General features: G+C 37.6%; 1 protein-coding gene across 1 annotated transcript in view; it reads right to left on the reverse strand.

Moving 5' to 3' along the window:
- The window catches only part of lamb1a (laminin, beta 1a), a 42,473-nt gene extending 18,445 nt beyond the window's left edge, over positions 1-24,028 (reverse strand). The window contains exons 1-21 of the mRNA XM_082159984.1: positions 23,856-24,028; positions 22,898-23,070; positions 21,566-21,704; positions 17,953-18,026; positions 16,273-16,461; positions 16,120-16,183; positions 15,787-15,989; positions 13,044-13,164; positions 12,031-12,219; positions 10,781-10,957; positions 10,549-10,661; positions 9,611-9,690; positions 8,608-8,743; positions 8,367-8,525; positions 8,041-8,168; positions 6,251-6,371; positions 5,959-6,166; positions 3,508-3,651; positions 2,328-2,559; positions 2,084-2,247; positions 1,224-1,448 (exon numbers count right to left, since the gene is read on the reverse strand). Coding sequence (XP_082016110.1) covers positions 1,224-1,448; positions 2,084-2,247; positions 2,328-2,559; positions 3,508-3,651; positions 5,959-6,166; positions 6,251-6,371; positions 8,041-8,168; positions 8,367-8,525; positions 8,608-8,743; positions 9,611-9,690; positions 10,549-10,661; positions 10,781-10,957; positions 12,031-12,219; positions 13,044-13,164; positions 15,787-15,989; positions 16,120-16,183; positions 16,273-16,461; positions 17,953-18,026; positions 21,566-21,704; positions 22,898-23,070; positions 23,856-23,883 — 3,067 coding nt within the window. The 5' untranslated portion in view covers positions 23,884-24,028. The remainder of the gene's footprint in view (positions 1-1,223; positions 1,449-2,083; positions 2,248-2,327; positions 2,560-3,507; positions 3,652-5,958; positions 6,167-6,250; positions 6,372-8,040; positions 8,169-8,366; positions 8,526-8,607; positions 8,744-9,610; positions 9,691-10,548; positions 10,662-10,780; positions 10,958-12,030; positions 12,220-13,043; positions 13,165-15,786; positions 15,990-16,119; positions 16,184-16,272; positions 16,462-17,952; positions 18,027-21,565; positions 21,705-22,897; positions 23,071-23,855) is intronic.
- Between the last annotated feature and the right edge of the window lie 148 nt (positions 24,029-24,176).

The raw sequence follows: 24,176 nt of genomic DNA on the forward strand, positions 1-24,176 counted from the left end.
ACATTTGAAAAAAACTCAGGGGCCAAGAATCAAATCCATACTTTTTTACGTTTTTTAAATGACCTTTTAAATGTTTTTCATATACTAATAAAAAAGCCTTTAACTCTTTCCCCGTCACTGATGTAATTTTCCGGCATACGGTAGGGGGCGCTATTAAACACCTTCTGAAAGAGTACAGAATCTGCGGATCAAAACAGACGAAGAAGCAGCAGAAACAAACGATATATCCAAAGACACTTGAAGGCAAGCCTGCAACCTTAGCAGAAAAAAGCGTAACACAGCGTTAGCAGGCTAAGGGAAGGAGACGTCAATGGAGGAGAGGCCTATCGACTAATCTTCAACATGTTTGCTCTTAAACATTAGTTTTGGATTGATCTACTTATAGAGTTTACACCGGAATAAAATGTTGTTTTATAAGAGAAGTCACAGACATTTGCACGACAGAGACTAACAGTGACTGACTGTCGCACAACTTCAATGACGTCAAGGCTGTAATGTGATTGGTTGGTTATCCAGGCACACATGATCCAAGTTGGCCGTTATGCTTTCTCCAATGGTAGAGCCACGTATCTCCCAATAATAAGACCATCTCTGGTAGAAGATTGCTTACGCACATGTAAAATAACACGATCATCAAATATTAAACGGCATATAAATCAAAACTGCCTAACGTTACAGAATGAAATGTTGACCCAGGAAGGGTTAACAACGACTGTGAAGTGTTGTAGGTGTTGATGGACTCGAATCGATCTACTCCATCTGTGTTTTGATCATCGTTTTGAATCCGTTACGGACAAAGTCTTTGACAAAAACACGATTTTCTCAGCTTTTTGTTTAAAATGTTTTTGTTTTTATTAGACATAAAGCTTTCAGCATAAAACAAGCTGAAAAAAAAGCTGTATGATCAGATATTCATACAACTAAATATTCTGGGGGCCATCAAACTTTTGTGAAAATGCTGACACTGAAAAAAAAAAAAAAAAAAAGAAGGCTGGCGAGGAAAGAGTTAAACTACATTTCAAAAACTAAACTTTTCAATTGTACATTATCATGTATGAAAATATGTATTAATCAGGCATTGCTTTGGCGATAATAAGTGTTATCACCCAAAATTTCTATATCACTGCTTAACTCAATTTTAAATGCCAAAAATATGTAATAAAATATTTGGATCATATTTTTGGAAATGTTCAGTGTTCAAACTGACTTCTTCAAAAACTTACTTCTGCAACTCTGGGTCAGTGCATTGCCGTAAAAACCAAGCTTGCAACGGTTGCAGTCCTCGCCCTCCGTGTGGTACAGGCATTTGAGACAGGCGCCCGTGCGGGCGTCACAGGACCCCGGGTCCTGCATGTCAATGTTGTTATTGCACTGACAGGAGCGGCATTCTCCGCCCACCTCGTGTGGGTTTCCGTAATAACCAGGGGCGCATTCTTCACACCTGGCACCTATAGGCGACATGAGATGTGTTAAATTACAGCTTTCACTACAAAAAAAATTACATATTGCAAGATACAAAAAAACAAAACATATTTCAAGACAAAAAAAAAAAAAAAACTATATTCTTCCACATACAGTACGTTATAAAAGGTTGGAATCTTTTTCTTTTTTTTTATCAAAGGAAATATAATGCTAATCAAGTCTGCATTTATTTGACCAGAAATACAGTAAAACGAATATTATTGTAAAATATTATTACAATTTAAAATAACTGTTTTCTATTTGCATATATTTTAAAACGTAATTTATTCCTGTGATCAAAGCTGAATTTTCAGCATAATTTATCCGGTCTTCAGTGTCACATGATCCTTCAGAAATCATTCTAATATGATGATTTGTGGCACAAGAAACATTTCATATTATCATCAGTTATTTTAAAGGGTAATAATATTTCACAATGTTACTGTTTAACTGTATTCTTGATTAAGTGAGCAGAAGAGACTTGATTCTGCATTGAGTGAGCAGAAGAGACTTCTTTCAAAAACATAAAAAATCTGGAAGATTCTAAACTTACATGACAAGTTCTAGCGTGTGTCATGATGACAGATACTGTTATAAATCAAGTAAGATGTGTGGCGTTTACCTTTATGTCCCTGGTTGCAGACACAGAACACCTGGTTGGAATCGAGGCTCTTATAACAAGCGCCGGAGAACTGTCGGCCGCTGCCGGGACCGTCGGGACACATGCAGGGGCGGCAGTGGTCTCCAGAGCCCAGGACAGGGTCACCATAGTAGCCGTTCAAACACCTTTTATTTGCGGAAGTGATTTGATGAGTAAAAGCCTTTATTTCAACCTATAATGTTGAACAAAGAAAACAGTATCTAACCTCTCGCAGTTGTGGCCACTGGTGTGGTCCCTGCAGGACAGACACTGTCCGGTGTGCGGGTCACACTGCTCAGCGTGGCCATTGCAAGTGCAGCGGCGACAGTTAGGGAAACCCCAGTGTCCAGGCAGACAGCGCTCACACTGCCGCCCATACGCTCCGGGAATACATTCACACTGACCCGTGGCCTCGTGGCAGAAAGAGTGGACAGACCCTTCAGGACTGCAGTCACATGCTAAATAACAAGAGAACAGAATTAAACTTGTGAAAGACATTTCAGGAATCGTCTATAAATGGTGCAATCTATATTATAGACTAGTGTTCTCACATATATACCGCCATACAGATCATTTGTTATTATATCATAATTATTTGATAATTTGGGTAATTTTGTTGCTATAGCTTACACACAGCACAGGGAAGCTTTATGTGAATCATTGAAAAAAAAGAAGAAAAAAAGACAAGTAATAAAATAAGAACAAATAAACAAATTGCAAAAGATAGCACAAATAAATACAATAGAATAAAGAGACAAATGAAATAAACATTGCTTTACGTTTTTCAGGTAACAGTATTCAGGTATGAAATACTACAGAAATAAAAGTAATCAAATGTAAAATAACACTGGATAGTTTTCGTTGTTAAAATTAAATACAGGTTAATGTTTACAATTAAAGTTACAAAAGTGATTCAGTCAAGAGCAGCGAGTGATTTTTGCAGCAGGTTTATTAGGCTGCTGTCACTTTAAGAGTTTATGCACTCATCCAATATACTGTTACACAGCATGGGTTTTCTCTCAACTATTTACGTTCCAAAACTGACTGCATTTCCCTGAATACTCGGCGAGACTGGCTTTTTGACATAATTTTGTATGTATTTGACAGTTTAAGTGCAATAAGTCACAAAAAATAAGTTAATTTGGTACTCGTGAGCTGTTTGAGAGACGGCTTTATGAGAGCGCCACTTAATAGATCAGTGGTGCGTGTGCTTATGCTGTGAGCGCAGAACCTGTGGGAATGACTAAAATGATGCTTAATACAAGCAATATTCAAGCGAATGAGAAAAATAGGAAAATAGGAACGCAAAAAATATATTTGTTGCACTTTCCGTTCACCACTGTACTTTACTCAACTATGACAAACCCCATAAATGTGAAAAGAGTCCACTGGCAAGTTGTACTTACGCCTGCAGCCTTGCGGCCCAAAAAGGAAGGTAGACGGGGCGCACTTGTCGCAGTTCCTGCCAACCACGTTGGGGCGACACTGGCACTGCCCACCGCTGGGGTCACAAACAGTGCTGAGAGAGCCCTGCGGGTCACACTGGCAGGCTGAGAGAAGAGAAACATATTCAATATTAGCAATATTGACAGAATTGAATTTATCTGTTTGAGCATTTTCTTTCTAATTAATTTTCTTTTTCACTGAGTTATCCATATTTTCTCTGCATTTTTTGAGATCGACCAATAATTTTTTTCTGATATTTAAGCATTTTTTCTTAATTGGATATTAGTTTTGTTATCCATTCTCTCTGGTGGATGTGCACACCTCATAAATCACACTGAGATAATTCACCAAAGTTAAAGGTGAACATGGGTTTACAAAGTAGAACATGTTCAGGCATCAACATCCTTGGATCCAGGAACAACATTCCAATCAACCAATCAAATATGAGAGATAGTTTTACAGTTTATGTCAAGTAAAGGCTTACAACCAGGGTTAGGTGCTTCTACATCAGTGTTATTCACCTATCATTTCCCTCTGATTTTAGGGATAAGTTATGGGTAGCGGTAGGGATAGGGTTAGGACTACATTTTCGGACAGGAATGTTGTTCCAGGATTAACAAAATATGTTGATCCAGGAACATGTCTTACTTGGCAAAATCATGGCGACCGAAGTTAAACTCGACACCTCAGAGGTTCTGAGTTAAAATAGCCTGCATAAAAATGCTTGTTTAGTGACTTGGCATGTCATGACACCATGAAAGACCTGAAAAATCCAGGGGACTTTTTGAGAAGTGCAGGCCAAAAGAGTCTGTAAGAAAAATGTTCTAGTTCTTTAAACCAAGCTTCAGTACTAGAGGATTGCTAAAGCAGTAATAATGAGACACTGAGGAGAAAAGTAGCAACACCACAAATATAACCACTTTTTCATATTAGCGTGACAGTAGTTTTGCTTAAAAAAATAGTGTAGCTTTTCTAGTAACAAGCTGCACTTGTAGTGCCAGAAGATGCAAAGTCGATGGCTTTTATGCCAAGTGGAGATTTACAGTCCAGCAAATTGAGGCACAAACACCTTCTAGAATGTCAGACGATATATAAAAAAAGAAAATCTCAGTTTTATGATCTTTTGATGATATGCAATATATCTCTAGATTTATGTATTTGCTCTAAAATGGCTTTTTAATTTTTAATTTAAAATTTTTGCCAGGTAGATTACATGTTTGGTACAAAAACTAAAACACATTAAACATCTAGGTTTAAAAATAAATTAGTTTTCATTTTCTTTTCTTTTTTATTAAAAAATTTAAAATCTGAATTAATTTATCTCAGAAACTGTAACACCATTTTTCCTGCTAAATAAATAAATCGGATACAATATTAAAACAGTTTTATTTGTTACAATTGGTGTAAATTTGTCTATTCAAGTTTAATGTAGTCGCCATACTTGATACTGTTTATTCAAAAACTACCATTAATTTGCCATTCTGTGTAATATACTGCTCTGGTTAAATGATATCATCAGATTTATCATCAGATCGGTTATATATTTAAAAAGATTGTCTCTTTAAATAGCTTCAAGGTATCTATTTATTAAAGTGTAGCCTTGAACTGTAGCTTACTTTTCCTAGAAAGGAGTTTGACTGTGGATTTTACATTAAGTATCGCATGAAGCTTGACAAGTTACAGTTTCAAAGCATCTTAAAGTATGACGAACACATCTTTCTAGTAGTACTGTGTTTTGATATGTTTGATTTTGTCATGTGGAGGTGAACGTTTTCACACCGATATTTATAGTCAGCAAAGCTTTTGTTCTGATTTATGCCTCTAGCCATGTCTTTTGCTTTTCTTCTTGCCCTGACAGTCGATGAAATTGTAAAGTCTCAGACAGGAAGCATGTAAGGCAGTATAATTATGCCTGAGGCCCCATTACAAGCTCTGACACGAGGCAGGAAAGCACCTCCGCTGATGGAGGAAAATGAAAGCTGAATGAATGATGACAGAATGAAGACTGGCACGTCTATCATAAAGGGAAAAGGGGATGCTTATGTGGTTAGAGAATGGAGCCAATCTCATGCGATGATGACAGAGTGAGCATCTGTACGTGTGTGCACTATAAACAACAGATCAAGTCGAAATGCCACAGTGTAAAAATTATGATAAATAAGTTGAGACAACATTTGTTTTTACATTTACAAAATAAGTTAAGCACCTTTTTTAAAAGTTATACATAACTCAACTCATTTCAAGTCAGTTTAATGTAATTTAAGTTGATATTACTTACATTTTTAAGTACAATCAACTTAAATGTTCAAGGCAGCAACTTTTTTATAGTGTAGAACTAGATTTTTTTTTATTTTCTGAGAGAAATTCTTAGCAAACATAACTAATAATTTGAATTTGTGTAGATTGTGTACCTTTAACTCCCTGGTGCAGAAGAGCCGACACACTGAAGATGTAATTTCTGCAGATGTCGGTCATGGGGGTTTTCACCACAGCTTGGCTGTTCTCCAAACAGCGGTAGCGCTGGAAGGTTTCCCAGGCGCTGTTGGTCACCAAGTCCCCAGCCTCTGATCCAGAGCCAGAGAAAATATCCAGGTTTTTGCAGTGTGGCATGAGGACGATCTGAGGGCAAGGATCGAAATCGAACGATCAGCATTTGAGGGTTCCAATGCAATTGAGCCTGTCTGTTTTGAGGGTAAAGCTTACCGAGTCGATGAGCGTGTATGGCGACTGCATATCGCTGAGAGCCGAGTATAGAGACAGACTCAAGCGCACGGTGTAGTTCAAGCCCTCTTCAAAACACACAGGCCTGGGCAGCACCACATACCTGATGGGTAAAACCAAGACAATTCAATTTCTCAACACTCAAAGACATTGGCTTCCAAAACCTAGTGAGCTGCTAAACTTGACAACAGACAATAAAACTTTTTTTGCCTAAATTTCGCCAATGGGGTTGCACCTTCAAGCAGCACCCTAACTATAAACTAAACTAAACCTAACTGAAGTGACACCTCATAATGACTGATTTGGGATGTTCTACATAGGCAAGGAACTCTGTGTTACACAAACAGACTCAGCTCACAATTGATTTCAAGGGAGTTTTACATTAGCATGTTGCTAAGCTAACAGCGTGATACTTAAATAAGCATAAACAAATGATTGCACATGAATCTTGAGTTTTAATTAGATGTAACTATTTTTTGTTCTATTTATTATTAGGTTTTGTATTAAATAAATATATCTATAATCAACATTTCTATGGATTTGTGGCATTGCATTCTATGTAAAGGAAACTTGCGTCACATTTATGTTCAGTTTAGCTCAGTTCATGGACTTTTAGTTTGTTTTTCCTCAGTTCCTGTTTTTCTTTGTTTGTCTTCCCGCACTTCCTAGTTGCTATGGTCACTGTCATTATTAGTTAGTTGAGTTCAGCTGTGTTTGATTAATAATCTTGTCACTACTTAAGTTCTTCACGTTTACGTTTATAGTGTATGTTGCTCTGCCTGTTATTATTTCAACTTTGTGTTGGAACTGTAATCTTAGTCTTCGTCTGCCTTCCTGCAACCACCCGTGACAACATGAAATCCTGCCTTAATTTTAATTTGGTCAAAATAAGCATAATGTTGCTTATTACCATAAGCAACATCCTTTCAGTGTTATTTTATTATTGTTTATATACTAGTATAGTTTTTAATGTGTATTTTTATTAAGCTTTTATTTTATATTTTCAGTTGTCAATTTGTATTTGTTTTTGTTTTTTGTTGTTAATATTACTATTTAGGTTTAGTTTCTATTTATTTTCAGTTAGTAATTTTAGTGCTTCAGCTTAAAGTTATTTCAGTTAGCTGTCAAAGCAACATTTCTAAGTTTTTCATCTAATATGTTTATTTTATTTTGGCTTTATTTCAATGACCAAAAGTGTTTTTAATCATTTTAGTTGAAGTTAACCATAATAACCCTGCAGCCTTTGCATCAGGAGCAAATCTACAGTATTATGACTTGAAATACTTCCTATGTAGGAAGCACACTAGTTACGCAGCACAGAGCTGGTCTGTCATTATTGTTGTGGTGATGAAAGCAAATGTGCATCAGGTGGTTTTTCTTTCTTCTCTCACAATGCATCAGAAATCGAATACTTCCCTACTATATAGTATGTGAAAAAACTACGCCAACAGAGTAGTATGTCCAAATACATAGCAGTCAAAAAATAGCTGGCAAATAGTACATGGATGACCTACTACTTCTGTCGAGATTCTGAAGTGCACATTCCATGGACACTTTACTATTCCATGAGGCCACGGGACAGGATTTGTGAATGGAAGTGAAGCGACGCAACTGACGCCATAGGTCACATGACAGTAACAACATGGTGGATGAATTTCATTCATACTCTCCAAATTCATACTATATAGAATATACTTATTTAACGGTCGCAAAGTAAACTCAGCTCAAGTGAACCTACTCAAACAGTACGTGATTTCAAGCGTGGCACATACCTGGATCCAGGATGCAGAGACACCATCTGGTTGTCATCATCGGGCATTGTGTTGGCACAGCGGCTGTCGGCGGTAATGACGAGAGGCCTGATGACAGTCATCAACACTTCTTCCCACTGCTCTGGCAGCTACAGACCATGAAAGGGCAAAAAGATGATGTAATGATGTATGTCTGCTGAAGATGCCTGCTTACCCTTGAACTCAAGAGAGGACTGATGAAACATGTCCCAGCTGACTTCAGTCAGAACTACAATTGCATCATATTAATTACACTGGATAATACTCGTATTGACATTTGACTCTTGAAGATTAGTAGAGGAAGTCACCTGAGGTTCATATCGGATGATGATGTCATACTCCATTGAGTGAGGAATGTTGTCAATGCTGAATTCAAGATAGGCACCTTCAGGAACATTCACAAAACCAATGCCAGTCCAAGTAGGGGATCTGTCCTGAGGGTGTGTTCTCGGGACAACGGTCACACCCTGCAGAGAGACGGAGAGATAATTGGGTCAACCATTGGGTCAAACGAGGACTTTGATAAATGGGAATAATGAAGACACCTACTGGTCCAAATTTGGCGTCCTCTGCTTCATAAGTGTAGTGGTCCAGAGCGATGAAGTAAAAACCAGATTCCACCTGGTCGCAGCGCCTGCCAAACATGTGCTCGCGACACTGACACTGGCCAGTTTCAGGAGAACAACTGGGAAATGAGAGGTTAAGAGGTTTAGGTGGTTCGTCTGAATGGTCTTGAGAAAAATAGCTCAGGAGGAAATATTCCACGCTGACACGCACACATAGTCAAGATACAAAACCTGTGAGGAATGGCACCCAACTGATTGTTGGACTGCGGTTAAAGCCTGCCTTTGTAATTTATGTAAATGGAGTTTTCTTATTGGACGATATTGCCAGTTCAGGGCTTAATCTGGGACTAAAAAACATTATTTTTCATTGCTTTTTCAGGCCTCCTGCCAGTAGTTTCTCAACAGGCTGATACAACTTGTTAGAAGGACAGTGCAGTAGGAGTAGAAAGTACGTTTTTTTGAAGAATATGTGAGTGGTTTCTGCAGTTTTCGACAAAGTAAATTTAAGACGTTTTAAGACCATTATGAATGTAATTTAAGACCTCTCACGTCCTTTCACGTAGAAAAAAAGTATGGAAAGTCCCAGAATTTATTCACATTCCACATGAACATTCAACTGAATATGACAATACAGAACTGTGTAACCAAGAAATTGATTAAAATAAAATAAAATAAAATAAAATAAACACCACATTACGACAAACTTCCTGGGCATGCTAAATAAATTCTGAAAAAATATAATAAATTCTGTCTGAGCCGCACAGTTTGCAGAGTAGTAAAATACGCCCAAAAAATACGTTTAAAAAACATTTCCCAAAAAGCGTTTAGTTAAGAACAATTTAAAAGTAACGTTAACTACATAATTTAATCAATAACCAGTCGTATTTTAGACATTTTAAGGCCTAAAATTCGGATTCTACTTTTTAAGGACAGACTTTTTTTCAGGCAGAAAGAAGAACTTCGTAAGAAGGAGTAGTTTTACTCACTGGTTGTTGATTGCACCACCATGATCACAGTCACATGGTCTGCAGCCTTCCATATCGTTACTGAGACCCCAGTGCTGAGGCTATGAGAGAGAGAGAGAGAGAGAGAGAGAGAGAGAGAGAGAGAGAGAGAGAGAGAGAGAGAGAGAGCCTTGTTAAAAGAACATTTCAACAGACAGACCTCACAAGAAGCAAAATGTAAACAGCAGTTCTTAAACTAGGCAAGAGATCACATTTTTGCACAACAAAATTATAGAAATCTGTAAAAGAATTAAAGGTGCAGTAAGCATTTTCTGAGAATCGCTGAGAAATATAAACGTCCCTACCCAAAAGGATCACACCCCTATCTTGATAGCTCCACCCCCAAATTCATGAACAGCACAGGCCCCTCCCCCTCATGAGTGGACACGCCCCTTACTGCTGATTGGCTACAAGTGAGTTTTGGTGCTTGGTCTGATCCACTTTCAACAGCGTTTTTCTGAAATAGCTTACTGCACCTTTAAGCAATATTACATGAGCAAAAGTGCTATTATAATGAATGACCAGCCAATCAAATCCAAGCACTGGCACAAACTTTTGTATACAGGTAGTTCTGGTCCTTGATTCAGATTGTTTAAGCCATATTCAAAGCCGTAGTAAATTACTCTACAAACATACACCTGTGACCTCATTACATCAGTATTACTGCACCACTACGTCTAAATATTAAGTAAATATTTGTTATACTTTAAAGCAATAAGCCCTGTGAAGCTGCTCCGCGTCATGCCTAACAATAATTATCTGTTCACTGTAAGTCAGGGCGTCTTGGTGCTTATTGCTTTATTACAAGTGTCACATTACTTACCATAAAAGTAAAATATTATGTTTTTAAAATAAAATAATTTACAGTTTTATTGCGCAAAGACATATGAATTGACTCATAAAGTAAGCAGAACACCCACCAGACACTGGTCACAATTCCTTCCGGTAACCAGACGTTTACAATAGCAGTTTCCTGAGTCCGTATCGCATGGGCTTCCACCTGGAACTGTCCCCAAAGCATTGCACGTGCATGCTGGGTAACAACAACACAAGAATATCTTTCTTTACAGTCGTGAAGACCTTATTTTCCCATTGACAAATGATTTGGATTTAGACTGATTAGTCGCTTTATTGTGTGAGGCGTCGACTTACGCTGGCATCCCAGAGGGTCGTCGCTGAGTCCGTAATGGCCCTGTTTGCACTGGTCACAGCGCTCTCCTTCCACATTAGGCTTACAGCGGCACTGACCCGAAATCAGCCCGAGAGACACGTCTGTCAGCGGATCACAAACTCCGCCGTTCAGAGAGCCGACCGGATCACAGTTACAGGCTGGAAAAGAAATTCAGACAGCATACTTAAAGACAATGGGAGGAACTGTAGACAGCTGAGAAAACTAACAAACGAAGCCATGCTAGATCTTATGGTATAACAATGCAGGCACAAGAAAATTTTAATTATATATAATCATTCAATATAATAGTACAGTTTTTCAAAAGTAATTTTGGTAAAACTGTCTATTACAAACAATCTATTGGTAACATTTAACAATTAACATTAATGCATTAACAAACAATGAACCATTTTAAGTCAGTAAAGACATTTATAATGTTACAAAAGATCTGTTTCAAATAAATGCTGTTTTTTTCTTACTTTCAATTCATCAAAGAATCCTGAAAAAAATATATTACAGTTTCCATAACAAATTTAACATGGATAATAATAAAAACCATTTATAATAATAGAGCACTAATAATAATTGATCATATTTGAGCAGCAAATCAGTATATTAGAATTATTCCTTTCATGTCACACTGAATATATTGAGTTTTACAATATATTCAAATAGAAAACAGTTATTTCACAAACAGTCATTTTAAACAGTATTATTAACATTTCACAATATTACTGTTTTTACTGTATTTTTGATCAAATAAATGCAGCTTTGATGAGCAAAAGAGACTTCTTTTAAAAAAAATCTTAAGTATTCCAAACTTTTGACAGGTGGTGTATTTTTGTTAATACATGTTTGGTCATAATGCATTAAACAATGATAATTTATGCAACTTGAAATGTTAAAAATTTATTTTGACACCGCATTTCTGCTTTGTGGTCAAAGGGTTCACACTAAAAACCTCAGTCACCACAACAAAAGAGGAATGTGAAACCTTAGACCCGTGTGCTTTGAAAAAGGGCGGAGCTCTGTGGTGATGGACTACTTCAAAGCCCAGGTGTTCATACTCCCCAAATCTCCACAAGCAGAGATAAACAAAGAAACAGCTGGACCAGAATCACATCACAAACTAGACCAGACAGGTAGAGGAGAAGTAGCTGTATGAATGGGGGGGGGGGGGGGGGGGGGCTCAGAGGACATGACAGGAGAGGAAATGAGAGGGGACACGTACACTCGCAGATGTTGGGGTCGCGGATGTCTTTCTCCGGATGTTGGTAGTAGAATGGCTTGCACTGCTCGCACTTGTGACCCATGGTGTTGTGCTCGCAGCCGTCGCACACACCACCGCTCACGTTACCCGAGGCCTGAAACACGGCCATGTCGAAATGACAGGAATCAGAGTGATGATTGCAGTTACACTCTGTAAAAGAAGCAAGAAAATGTTAGTGAGATAATGGTAGATAGCAGAGTAACACTTGTGCAACAAACTACAATGCAGTAAAATTTGTGCAACAAAGAACTACAACAATATTGTTTAAAAGCTATAATGCAGTAAAATTTGTGCCACAAAGAACTACAACAATATTGTTTAAAAGCTATAATGCAGTAAAATTTGTGCCACAAAGAACTACAACAATATTGTTTAAAAGCTATAATGCAGTAAAATTTGTGCCACAAAGAACTACAACATTGTTGTTTAAAAGCTATAATGCAGTACAATGTGTACAACAGAGAACTACAGTGTTGTTTAAAAACTAATGCAATAAAATTTGTGCAATAAAGAACTACAACAATGTTTGTTGCAACTTGCAAAACTACATTTTGCAGTAATTTTCGACTGTGGTTTTAAGGAGTTATAATTATCTCACAAAACATGTTAGTACTGTAAAAAATCTTAAGATCTTAACAGCTTGAGAAATTATAATGCAGTAACAATGGTACAACAAAAAGAACATCAATGTTGTTTAGAAACTGTCATGTAAAAACAATGATATAACAAATAATTATGATAACGATATTTAGAAACTATAATGCAGTAACAATATATATATATATAACTAATATATATATATTTCATTGATAACTCATAAATATTACGTTTTTGGGTTTAAACCACATTACATTGTATTACCTGAACTAACCTTGTTGTGTCATAGAAAGTTATTTTTTGAGAAATTAATAGATCTTGACAAAACATTTGCACGATTTCATTGGCCCATGATATAATGTAGCATAACATCATACTTTTACAGGCGTTGGTGTTACGTCCCTCTGCAGGCCTCCAAGGCAGGTCATGGTAGAAGTCCTGACAGCGCTCACAGTTCAGCCCCATGGTGTTATGATTACACATACAATGGCCATGGACCTACGGCAAAAGCAGACATAATAATGATAACCAATAACAAAACACTCTAAATAATTCTAATCAAACTGATACTATTTGGAATAGGATGTTTAAAAGCACCCAAAAAAATAAACAGAAGAGAAGATAAAAATTTGGAGAGAGACAACTTCTAACTCAGACCCTGAAATGTTTTGTGAAAAGCTTCTTCTTACAACAAAAACTTAGATAAAAGATGCAGTTGCTCAGAACATACAAATCCGTCCCCAAACCAGATGGCAACAGGAGATGTTTATACTGGATGCATCTGGTCTATATTAAACAAACTCCAGCTCTGGAACATACGCAGATCTAGACACAGTCTATGTGAGTTTTCATAGAACTGCTTCGTACCTGGAGAAAATCTAGGGTCACTTCAATTCAAAAAAAATTCCTGAGATTGAGATCTTGATGTATTTTCAGTTCATTACTTTTTTAAGGGCAGCTTCAGACTGAGACGCATTTCAGACAGATGGCAAACAGAGGAGACAGCAGACTAAACAGGAACCTATTTTGTTTTTGTCTCTAAAAGTCATTGATATAATACCCCAAAAACACATACTACAAACATAAATGAAACAAATCCAAAAAAGGTTTGTAAACAAGACACTCGACAAGACCCGCTGCGTGCATTTACTCTGCCACATGATTATTTGCACTGTAAACTATTCAATAATGAAACCACGAGGCGGTCCACATACTTTCATGCTAATGTGAAACAGATCCAGACTGAATTAGCAGCAGACTGTGATGGAAGTTCAAAAGATTTCTTTCCGTGACAAATGTGTGTGAGATGTTTTATTCAAACCAGAGGTTAAAAAAGCCACAAAAATGTCTGCTGCATTAACATTTGGCATAAATCAAAAACTAGTTCCTTTTAAATTTGCTGTATTTATTTCCAATTCATTATCATATAATACCGCATTCAATTTTCATAATTTCTTGTCATTTGTGATGTGATAAAAAGTGTTAAATGGAGCTGGGAGTAATACACTGAAAATAGTCAAAAACACAATTAGAATCAATTAAATATAACAATAAGTAATATAAATATTACAATATATAAATATAATTTAATCTAAAACTAATAATAGTGAACTATAAAAAAATTTAAAACCAATAACTTACTTAACGCACCCCTATTATGCTTTTTAGGATATTACCTTTCATCTAGTGTGTAATATAGCTGTTCGTGAATGTAAAAGTTTTGCAAAGTTTCAAAGATCAAAGTGCAGATAAGGGGAGTTATTGTCTCACAAAAGAAAGAACCGCTTCTGAACTGCCTGAAACGAGTCTTCAGTTACTTCCAGCTCGAACCTGCATAGGTTTGAAACAAATTTGTATAATTTCAGTCTATGGTCTTCATTGGCTGCCCGCGAACAACGTGTACTTTGACCCTCAAACACTGTTGTAGTTGTAGCTGAGACTTGAAGAGTTTGGTAGGGTTGGGCGATGTCCCCTAATTTGGCAGTTGACGATGTTTACAGTAAAACACGCTCTGTGAGAGCCATCTGACCAATCAGAGCAGAGTAGACCAATCACAACAGACTGGGCCATCTGACCAATCAGAGCAGAGTAAACCAATCACAACAGACTGGGCCATCTGACCAATGAAAGCAGAGTAGACCAATCACAACAGAATAGGCCATCTGACCAATTAAAGCAGAGTAGACCGATCACAACAGACTGGGCCATCTGACCAATTAAAGCAGAGTAGACCGATCACAACAGAATGGCCCATCTGACCAATTAAAGCAGAGTAGACCAATCACAACAGACTGGGCCATCTGACCAATTAAAGCAGAGTAGACCGATCACAACAGACTGGGCCATCTGACCAATTAAAGCAGAGTAGACCAATCACAACAGAATGGGCCATCTGACCAATTAAAGCAGAGTAGACCAATCACAACAGAATGGCCCATCTGACCAATTAAAGCAGAGTAGACCAATCACAACAGACTGGGCCATCTGACCAATCAGAGCAGAGTAGACCAATCACAACAGACTGGGCCATCTGACCAATCAGAGCAGAGTAAACCAATCACAACAGACTGGGCCATCTGACCAATTAAAGCAGAGTAGACCAATCACAACAGAATAGGCCATCTGACCAATTAAAGCAGAGTAGACCGATCCCAACAGACTGGGCCATCTGACCAATTAAAGCAGAGTAGACCAATCACAACAGAATGGGCCATCTGACCAATTAAAGCAGAGTAGACCGATCACAACAGAATGGGCCATCTGACCAATTAAAGCAGAGTAGACCAATCACAACAGAATGGGCCATCTGACCAATTAAAGCAGAGTAGACCAATCACAACAGAATGGCCCATCTGACCAATTAAAGCAGAAAGTAGGTTCTCAGAAAGGAGGGGTTTAGAGAGACAGAATCCTTTATTGAACTGTTAAAGACACTCTGAGAAAAGAGTTGATGCTACAATGTATATTATGAGAAAATTTAAGTGTTTTTGACCTTGGGTGCATGTAAACCTATTGTAGGAGACCTTTAAAACAAAACTAGGAGCCTTTAAAATAGCATAATAGGGGTGCTTTAAATTACAATAACAAATGGCTTTTGCATGGCTTGATAAAACTACATACCATGCCCTCCATGGCCTCTTCAGCTCCATCGACGGGGGCGCATTCAGATGCGTGTCCATAGCAAAAACAGTTTCCTCTGACCACCATGTCATAGACTGAGTAGTAGTACTTCTCCTTGATCTCTATACGTGAGTCCAGAAGGTTGTCCCCGAGAGTGTGCAGCCTAGTGAACTTCACTCTCAGATTAGTGATCTTTAACATGTCTATAGAAGGGAAACGTAAATTATAGAAAGCAAGAAGTTAGAAATACAACCATTTGGTTGGTCTTAATGACAAAGATGTATGTTTTTTTAAAGAAAAGGCCACTGCTTGTGTTTCGTTTTGTGTCCTTACTTTGGATTCTGGGGCTGTAGGGATCATCAATCCTGAAGACTGGATCCAAAACCCTAAAGATGACCTTCAGAACCAAAAGGAACAAGAGTCAATGAAAAATCCAGTATTTAAGGAAGTATTCACCAGAAGTGCAGTACATTTCCAGACGCTCACCTCGCCCTCAGTTGAGGGTTCAATGTCAGAGTAGCGAGAATCGCAGATAACATCATCCACTTTGGCCATGGGTCCTTGAGAGACGAAGGGGAAGGCTGATTCGCAGTCATAAGCAAAGTAACGGTACACTTGCCAAGTCTTGCCAAAGTCCGAAGAACGCTCGATCACCATGGCAGCCGGTCGAAATGTCTATAGAGAGAGAGAGCACAATAGGACATAGCAAGCTTGGGATCAATACTTCCAATATTGATGATATCCCGTATCATCAGGATTGATCCTTACATAATATCTATACTTATTTTTTGGTTACACTTTATTTTAAGGTGAAGCTGTTACAGGGTATTTACACAAATTAGTAATATTAATGAACTACATGTACTTAGGGTTACGGTTAGGGTTAGTTGATTGTAATTATGCATAATTTATTAGGTATTACTATAGTAAGTGCATGTAACATGTATCTATGTCACCTTAAAATTGTTATCTATTTTGTAACTACTTTGTAGTTGATTAGCATGAAAATTACAGTGTATTAAAGTGCAGCTTTGAAGTTTTCATCCCACTAAATCATGCCAAAACATGACATTTATTATAATAGTTTTTTAAAGGAATATTCTGACCTATACAATAAGCTGATAATTAAATTCATGTTATGGCCAATAACTAATAAATGGATGACATTAAAAATAACAGTAAAGTTAAAATAAGTCATTTTAAATGCTACAAGTAAATTTAGGCATCTCATTACAATGCATCATTTAAAAATGGATACTTATTTTTAAAGTGGATAAGGATTAAATTGAAGTGCTATTAAATTACCCAGAAAAATTATATTGACCAATATGGTAGCGATATATGTCGCAGTGTTGTTTTATAATGACTGATATACTATTTAATTTTTTGTTAATGTTTTGAATTAGATTATAATCTTTTTTTTTTTTAAATCAAGTTTTAAGAATTTTGTCATGTGTTTGTTATTTTTTATTAGTTTATTTAGTGTTATTTTGGTACTTCAAGTAAAACTAAACCAAAATAAGCTGAACTAAAACAAGTATGCTTTTTTATATTTAATTTTATTATATTAAACAATTATTTTAAGAAACAAAATGTATTTTATGGTTTTAGTTAACAATAATAACCCTGATATCATCACTAGTTTCATAATTTGTAATAATTTGCTGTTTATTTATTGTTTTTGGTTTTGATTTTTTAAGATATAATGTTAAAAGGCAAGACATTGTACTGTTAGAAACATGGAATTGGATATTATTATATATTATATCAAAAAACAGTGACTTGTGTCTTGTTCAGAGCCATTTCACAACAATCTTTGCAATGAACATCACATGAACACTATTGTTCTCTTGAAGCCAGTTGTTTAATCTGTGCTCTCTGATATCTTTTAACTGTATTGCTGAAGTGAGATCATGCCGAAATGTAATCTTTAGCTGAAGCATTCCATCAGTCCCAGTCGGCTGCACAGCTGGGTTTATCCCAGACCTCCCACGGCTCCCACACACTGAGCAACACTTCCCCTCCTGCCAGCAAAATCCACATCCACCCCCCTTACCTTCCCACATTCTCTCTTAACGACCACAAATCTCACCTCAGCCCGGGGCTGTGGCGACACCTTCCCCCTAAACGCACATCACCAACTGCCTGTGTCCCCTAAGCACTTACTTTAAAGGTCATGATGAGGTGGGTGAAGTGGAACTCTGCCTCAAGGTTCAACTGGATTGTGACGTTCTCCAGGCCTGAGAAAGAGGAAAAAGACATCAAGAAAGAGAGTCCAGTCAAAGGGTTGTATTTCTCCACAATTATTAATGCACTTCCATTTGTTAACTGCCAGATATCACTCAAAAAAAAAAAAAAGGTTCTTTATTGGCCTCTATGGTTCCATTAAGAACATTTCCATTCTTTCCAGTTTTTAAAGTGGTTTCAGGTCTGAGATTTGCTCTGTCCCTGCTGGTGTCCCTCAGGGTTCAATTATAGGCCCCTTACTTTTTAGCATTTATTTTAGCATATTTCTTTTGGATTGCTCTTAAGTTCACTCAGGCTTAATTATCAATTTTACGCAGACAATACTCAGATTTACAGTATATCCACTCTAAACCTGGTCAAAACTGCATTTTTGAGATAAAAATATGGATGACCCACATTTTTCTGTTTCAAGACTGAGGTCATGCTTATTAGCTCTCCTCATCAGCTTCCTAAAGTTGGTTCACTAATTTGAAGCTCTGTTTTGGAGTAACTAAATAAAAAAAAATAGGAGTTATACTTAGTTTCAGTACAAATTACACAATTTCACCAGGAACATCTGCAGCTTGTACATTAAAAAGCAATGCCCAATTGCTCTAATAGTACTTCAGAACTCTGCTGCTCTATACTTACACTGCTTTTTTATTGGTAAAGTGCTTTGAGGGTCTATACACATCAAAAATAAGAATAAACAGAGTCATATCTTTAATTAAATTTCCCCCCTGGTATTCCCAGGCCTTTGGTCCAGTTGGCAGCTGTATTTCTCATGGGTAAGTATTTCTCTGTCCTCCTACATACTCTCCTAAACCATGCATTCACAGGCTTCTCTAGTTGCATTCATGGTCCCTTGTTTCCTGTCTCGCTACATTTCACACTCCTCCACTGCAATAACCAGTAAATCTCTGGATTTCCATTTCCTCTGTCTGTTCATGTAATTGAGGAACATATGGCTTGTAGAAACTGTACATTCTAACAGCTTGAAACAGCGGAACCTTCTCCTTTTGGCTAAAGATGTTTCGTAACTCATCTGAGTGTATTCATTGGGCGTAGAATAATGGGAGAGTGCCCAGGTAAAATATACTTGTCTTAGGGGCTGTTTACACAACATTGTTTTCAACTGAAAATGGAAAACTTTTTATGCGTTTTGGCCTTTCATTTACACGACAACGATTCGGGGGCCTAAAAATGCAAACTTTTGAAAACAGGTTTCAAAGTGCAGACCTTTATTAACCCCCGCAGAGCCGTGTCGAGCACTTTAATCATGAATAGATGCACTTTAATTGTCTTCCAAAGACAAACACCCATTCACTCCCATTATCAAGCTTGGACGAGCCAGGACATTTTTTTATATAACTCAGATTGTATTCGTCTGAAAGAAGAATGTCATATACACCTAGGATGGCTTTAGGGTGAGTAAATCATGGGCTAATTTTCATTTTTGGGTGAACTATCCCTTTAAGTAAACCTAATTTCTTACTTAATCTTTGTAAAGAAACCTCATTGCTTAACTGGCTACTCTCTGCTGTCTCAGACGACGACATCTTTTCCTGTCGGCCATCGTAACTTCTGTTGGTCACGATTCGCAACCTCACCACTAAATGTCACTAAAAATCACACACTGCACCTTTAAGAGACTTACTGAATTACTGGTCTGTTGAGTGTCTGTCCTCTCTAAGATATTTCCTTTGTTATGTTTTTTCAGCATATTGGTCGAGTCAGATGACTTTGATTTAGTTGACTATATATATATATAATTATATATTAGTACATTATAAGAATAAATTTGATAATAAAAAAAACAAATTGTGACATTTATCTCACGCTGTTTCAAACAAGTATAACATTTATGAGTGAAATGTTCTTTCAACACTATCAGCAGGAAGAAAACTCTTTCCCAAGGGAAAAAAAAGAGTTGTCATTCCACACTTTAAAGACGGGTCATCACCTTAACTGGTCAGCAATTACACAACTGCTTTGAAGTTGTTAGTGCTTCCATTGGTCTGATTATAGGGGAACTAACGGACACACTAATGAGAGAGAGTTCCCTATAATAAGTGTTTCACTGCCTTCTTATGTTCCCATGAGAACTATACGGATAGTGTAGTCTTTCATTTACATTTACATTTACATTTATGCATTTGGCAGACGCTTTTATCCAAAGCGACTTACATTGTATTATCCTATACATTTATACATAGGTATGTGCAATCCCCTGGGATCGAACCCACAACCTTGCGTTATTAACGCAATGCTCTTACCACTGAGCTACAGGAAAGCTTTCATACTTTAGGGGCTTTCGCACCGGAGGATTGGCGGAAGTACCTGGACGTCGGCGTGTTCGCGGATTGGCCGAAAGCACGTGAAACACCAGCACACGCCATTTAAAAAAAAAAGCCATGTAAACACACAGATTATAGCCTATATATTTACTCCAGAAACTAAGTCTACGAACATGGAAAACATTGATAGATGGGCCTCTTAACCTTTACGCTAAGGAGAAAATCCAACGCAACTTTGAAGGGACCAAGCGAAACATGATCATGTATTTCTGCTCAGCTAGCAAAACACTGGATATCAACCACGTGGCATACGCTTATAACTTTTCATATACTGTCTACTTTTATGTATAAAAGTTCTATCTAATAACGTATTAGACAGGACTGTTGGTCAGATCGTAACCTAATGAACACGGAGAATGCAAGCACTGTTTGTTTGCTGAGACTTACGTCACTTCAGAGTTCCTACTGGCGGTGCGAATGCAACAGGAAAAGGTTCCTATGGGAACCATTAGTTCTTGGGGAACAACCCTGGTGGTTAGTTCCAAGAACAGGGTTTCTCAAACTAGGTCCTGGAGGGCCACTGTCCTGCACAGTTTAGCTCCGACCCTGATCAAACACACCTGAGCAAGCTAATCAATGTCTTCAGGATCACTAGAAACTCACAGCTAGGTGTGTTTGATCAGGGTAAACCCTGTCCTAGAACTAAGGCTACGTTTACACGGAAACGATCTGAAGAGAAAACGCAAAAGTGATCACTTTTTATTCTGCGTTTAGACGAGCGTCATCGGGGGGAAATCTGCGTGCATATGGTGACGCAAAAGTGTGTAAAATTCAATGTAGTATGCACTCCAGGCGGCTAGGTGGCAATGTGAAGCACTGATCGGTGCCTTCACTGTCTAGCAAACTTTTGCGTGTTTACCGTTTAGATGGAAACGCGACGGTGGAGTGTTTTTAAGATTTCCACTCAGGAGGGTGGTTTCACTTTTTTGCGTTTTTAAGCCCCGAAAACGCCGTCGCCGTCTAAACGAAAGGCACATCTGATAAAATATTTTTACGTTTTCACCCGCGAGCGTTCTCGTGTAAACAGAGCCTTAGTTCCTAGAACTAGAAACCCTGTCCTAGAACTAAGTTCCTAGAACTATCCGGTGCGAAAGCCCCTCTTGACTGTGTAAAACACTTCAAATGGTACTGAACATTGGTACTGAAAAGGAAAAAAGATGAGCAATTGTCTTGTTTGGAGTCACAGCTCAACTCACCATTTTCCGACTGCCACCAAGTCTTGAGGCGGTTCAGAGCAAATGTAGTCACAACATTTTCAATTCCGTGGCTGGTTACTTGGTGCATACTCTCATCGTAGGTCTCCCTGGAATCGCACACAAAGCACTTCTTCTCTTCCTGTGATAGAGGGGGTGGGAAAACCAGATAATGTCAATTGCATTCTTGTGACACAAGAAGTTCTCCAAATGAAATGAATGACTGACTGTAAAGGTCTCCGAGATACCAAAGCAAGTCAACCCACTTGGTCTGATTTACATTACACAGATTTTTCAAAGTCTGATGACCTACAGAGAGCATTGGTTTCATGTGCTCTCCAGATGTTAAGAGTTGCTTTGGGACATTTTTCTCTTCATTAAAAACCTATTAAAGCAATTTAGTTCTCTTGACGGTAATTAGCTTGAAGTTGGGACATGTATGGAGTTGTAATTGTGGCCAGCACATTAAAATGAGTTCCTGTCTACTTCCGCCTCATAACCGCCATTTGACCTCACAAGGCAAGGATGACATAACCACCACCATTTTAATGACTGTCTGCATGCCATGAGCTCCAACTCAAAATATTGCACTGCAAAGGTTTGTCTTTGATGACACCACCTAGCTCTAAATGATTAAACGTAAAGAGATGAAGGTAAACTGAAGACTGGTGATCAAAAGAACTGATACAATGGTTTAAAGCAAATTTTGGGTCTTGAGACAAGACTTAGAAGCAATTTTCTCTGTTATGTTGTAACATGAGTGATTATAACTCAAACATAGCATCAATGAACCTCTATAAACCTGCAGGTAGCAGTTTTGAAGATTCAGAAGACCCTCATAACATTTTCAATGGACCTACGTAAAACATTTTAAGGCGTTTTGTCTAGAAGGAAGTCGTCTAGACATTCAAAGGTCACAGATCCTGAAACAAATCTCTACAGACAAACATAACTTCATGTTCCAAAAACACCCACATGAAATAACAGGACTGCAATAAAGCTCTTTCTGAAGATGTTCCAGATAAAAGCCCCGAAGGGTGTTGGGAGAAATAAAACACATAAATCCTCAATTGTGGTATTGAAATATAATTATCAGGCCAAATATAGAGCCCACAGGGGTGCAGTTTTCATTTCGAATGAACATATTTCAATTGACATCATGACGTTAACATTAAATTAATGCTTATCTTTGCAACCTGAAAAATTAAGTCCTTATAATTTACACCACTTTGGAATGATGTTAGCTCATAATTCAAAGTCAATGTTTCTGAGACTTTTAATAGCAAAACATCTGCATTTATTCAAAAGGGTTTTGAGATGCAGCACATAGGTTACCTGCAAATGACTGACGATACAAAAGGGCTCAGGTTTATGGAGTCCGCATGTTGAGGTGGCCGAGAGTTGGTCAGCTCTTCCAATGAGAAGATCTCCTGTGGCAGGATAACAGCTCCCCTCTGTGCAAACATCTCCCAGCTCAGGCACATCCGCAAGAGCCCATGCCCCTAGAACTTTGTGGAAGAAAAACTTTTATATGCATTGTACTAATGAAACGTAATATCATATGGACTTTGTTTGCTTGTATTTTCAAGGTCCTTTAAGTTTTAGAAAAGCTCAAAAGAGTGAGCGGTGATAGACCAACATATCAGCCAGGCTGCTAAATGTGCCATTTTAACATACATACACGAAAAAATAAAGGATCTTTATGGCATTTATGGTTCCATGAATAACCTTTAACATCCATGGAATCTTGCCATTGCAAAAAAGGTTCTTTATATTGGAAATTATTCTTCAGATTATTAAAATGTTGTCCACACTAAGAAAAAACATGGTTCTTTTAAGAACAGTTCACTTAAAAGTTATTTGAGGAACCACAAAATGGTTCTTCTGCGAAAACCCCCTTTGGAACATACACTCATACATACAGTACACTCATACATACATAAGCATACACAGACACATATCCACATTAATATAAATTGGCCTATATGCTATCAAAATATGATTCAACTGGTTGTATAGCAGTTAGTTGAAATTAAATTAAAATTTAATTATACAAGTATATTAATTAAAAGGTAGCCTAAAAAAAAAAAATAATAATTTAAGTGTAATAAAAACAAAACATAAATCACAGGTGAACGTGCAAAGGTGTATACATATATTTTGTAAAATTACTTGAAGTAAATAAATTGCAAAAATATAACTGCTTAAAGTTTGAGAACCCATGCTTTGTGGCTGTTAAAATTGGGAAAACCTCATGTGACTTTGCCTCAAACCAAATTAAAATGAAACTTACTTAGAAGGGCTGCGAGCTGTAACAGCATGTTTCTAGATTCCTTCTTCAGCCTGTGTGGGCAGTAATCCTGGTTTTGAACTGAGTCTGATGATCAATGCAGACTGAGCTGATGTCTGCTATACTGCAGCTGGAACTGCGAGAAACTTTTTCTCCTCCGCCGCAGCGCCGCTAATCTTCTGCGCATGCGTCAACTCGCGCCCTCCCCCATTCATGAAGGTGGTCTTGAGGTAAGCAACGGTCGGACAAAAAAGGGACAAAACGAATTAAAACAAGAGTACTATAAGTGTAAGTCTAAGTAGACTGATGTATGTACACGTCAAA

The sequence above is a fragment of the Leuciscus leuciscus genome (assembly GCF_965113295.1).
Source record: "Leuciscus leuciscus genome assembly, chromosome: 25".
Lineage (NCBI taxonomy): Eukaryota > Metazoa > Chordata > Actinopteri > Cypriniformes > Leuciscidae > Leuciscus > Leuciscus leuciscus.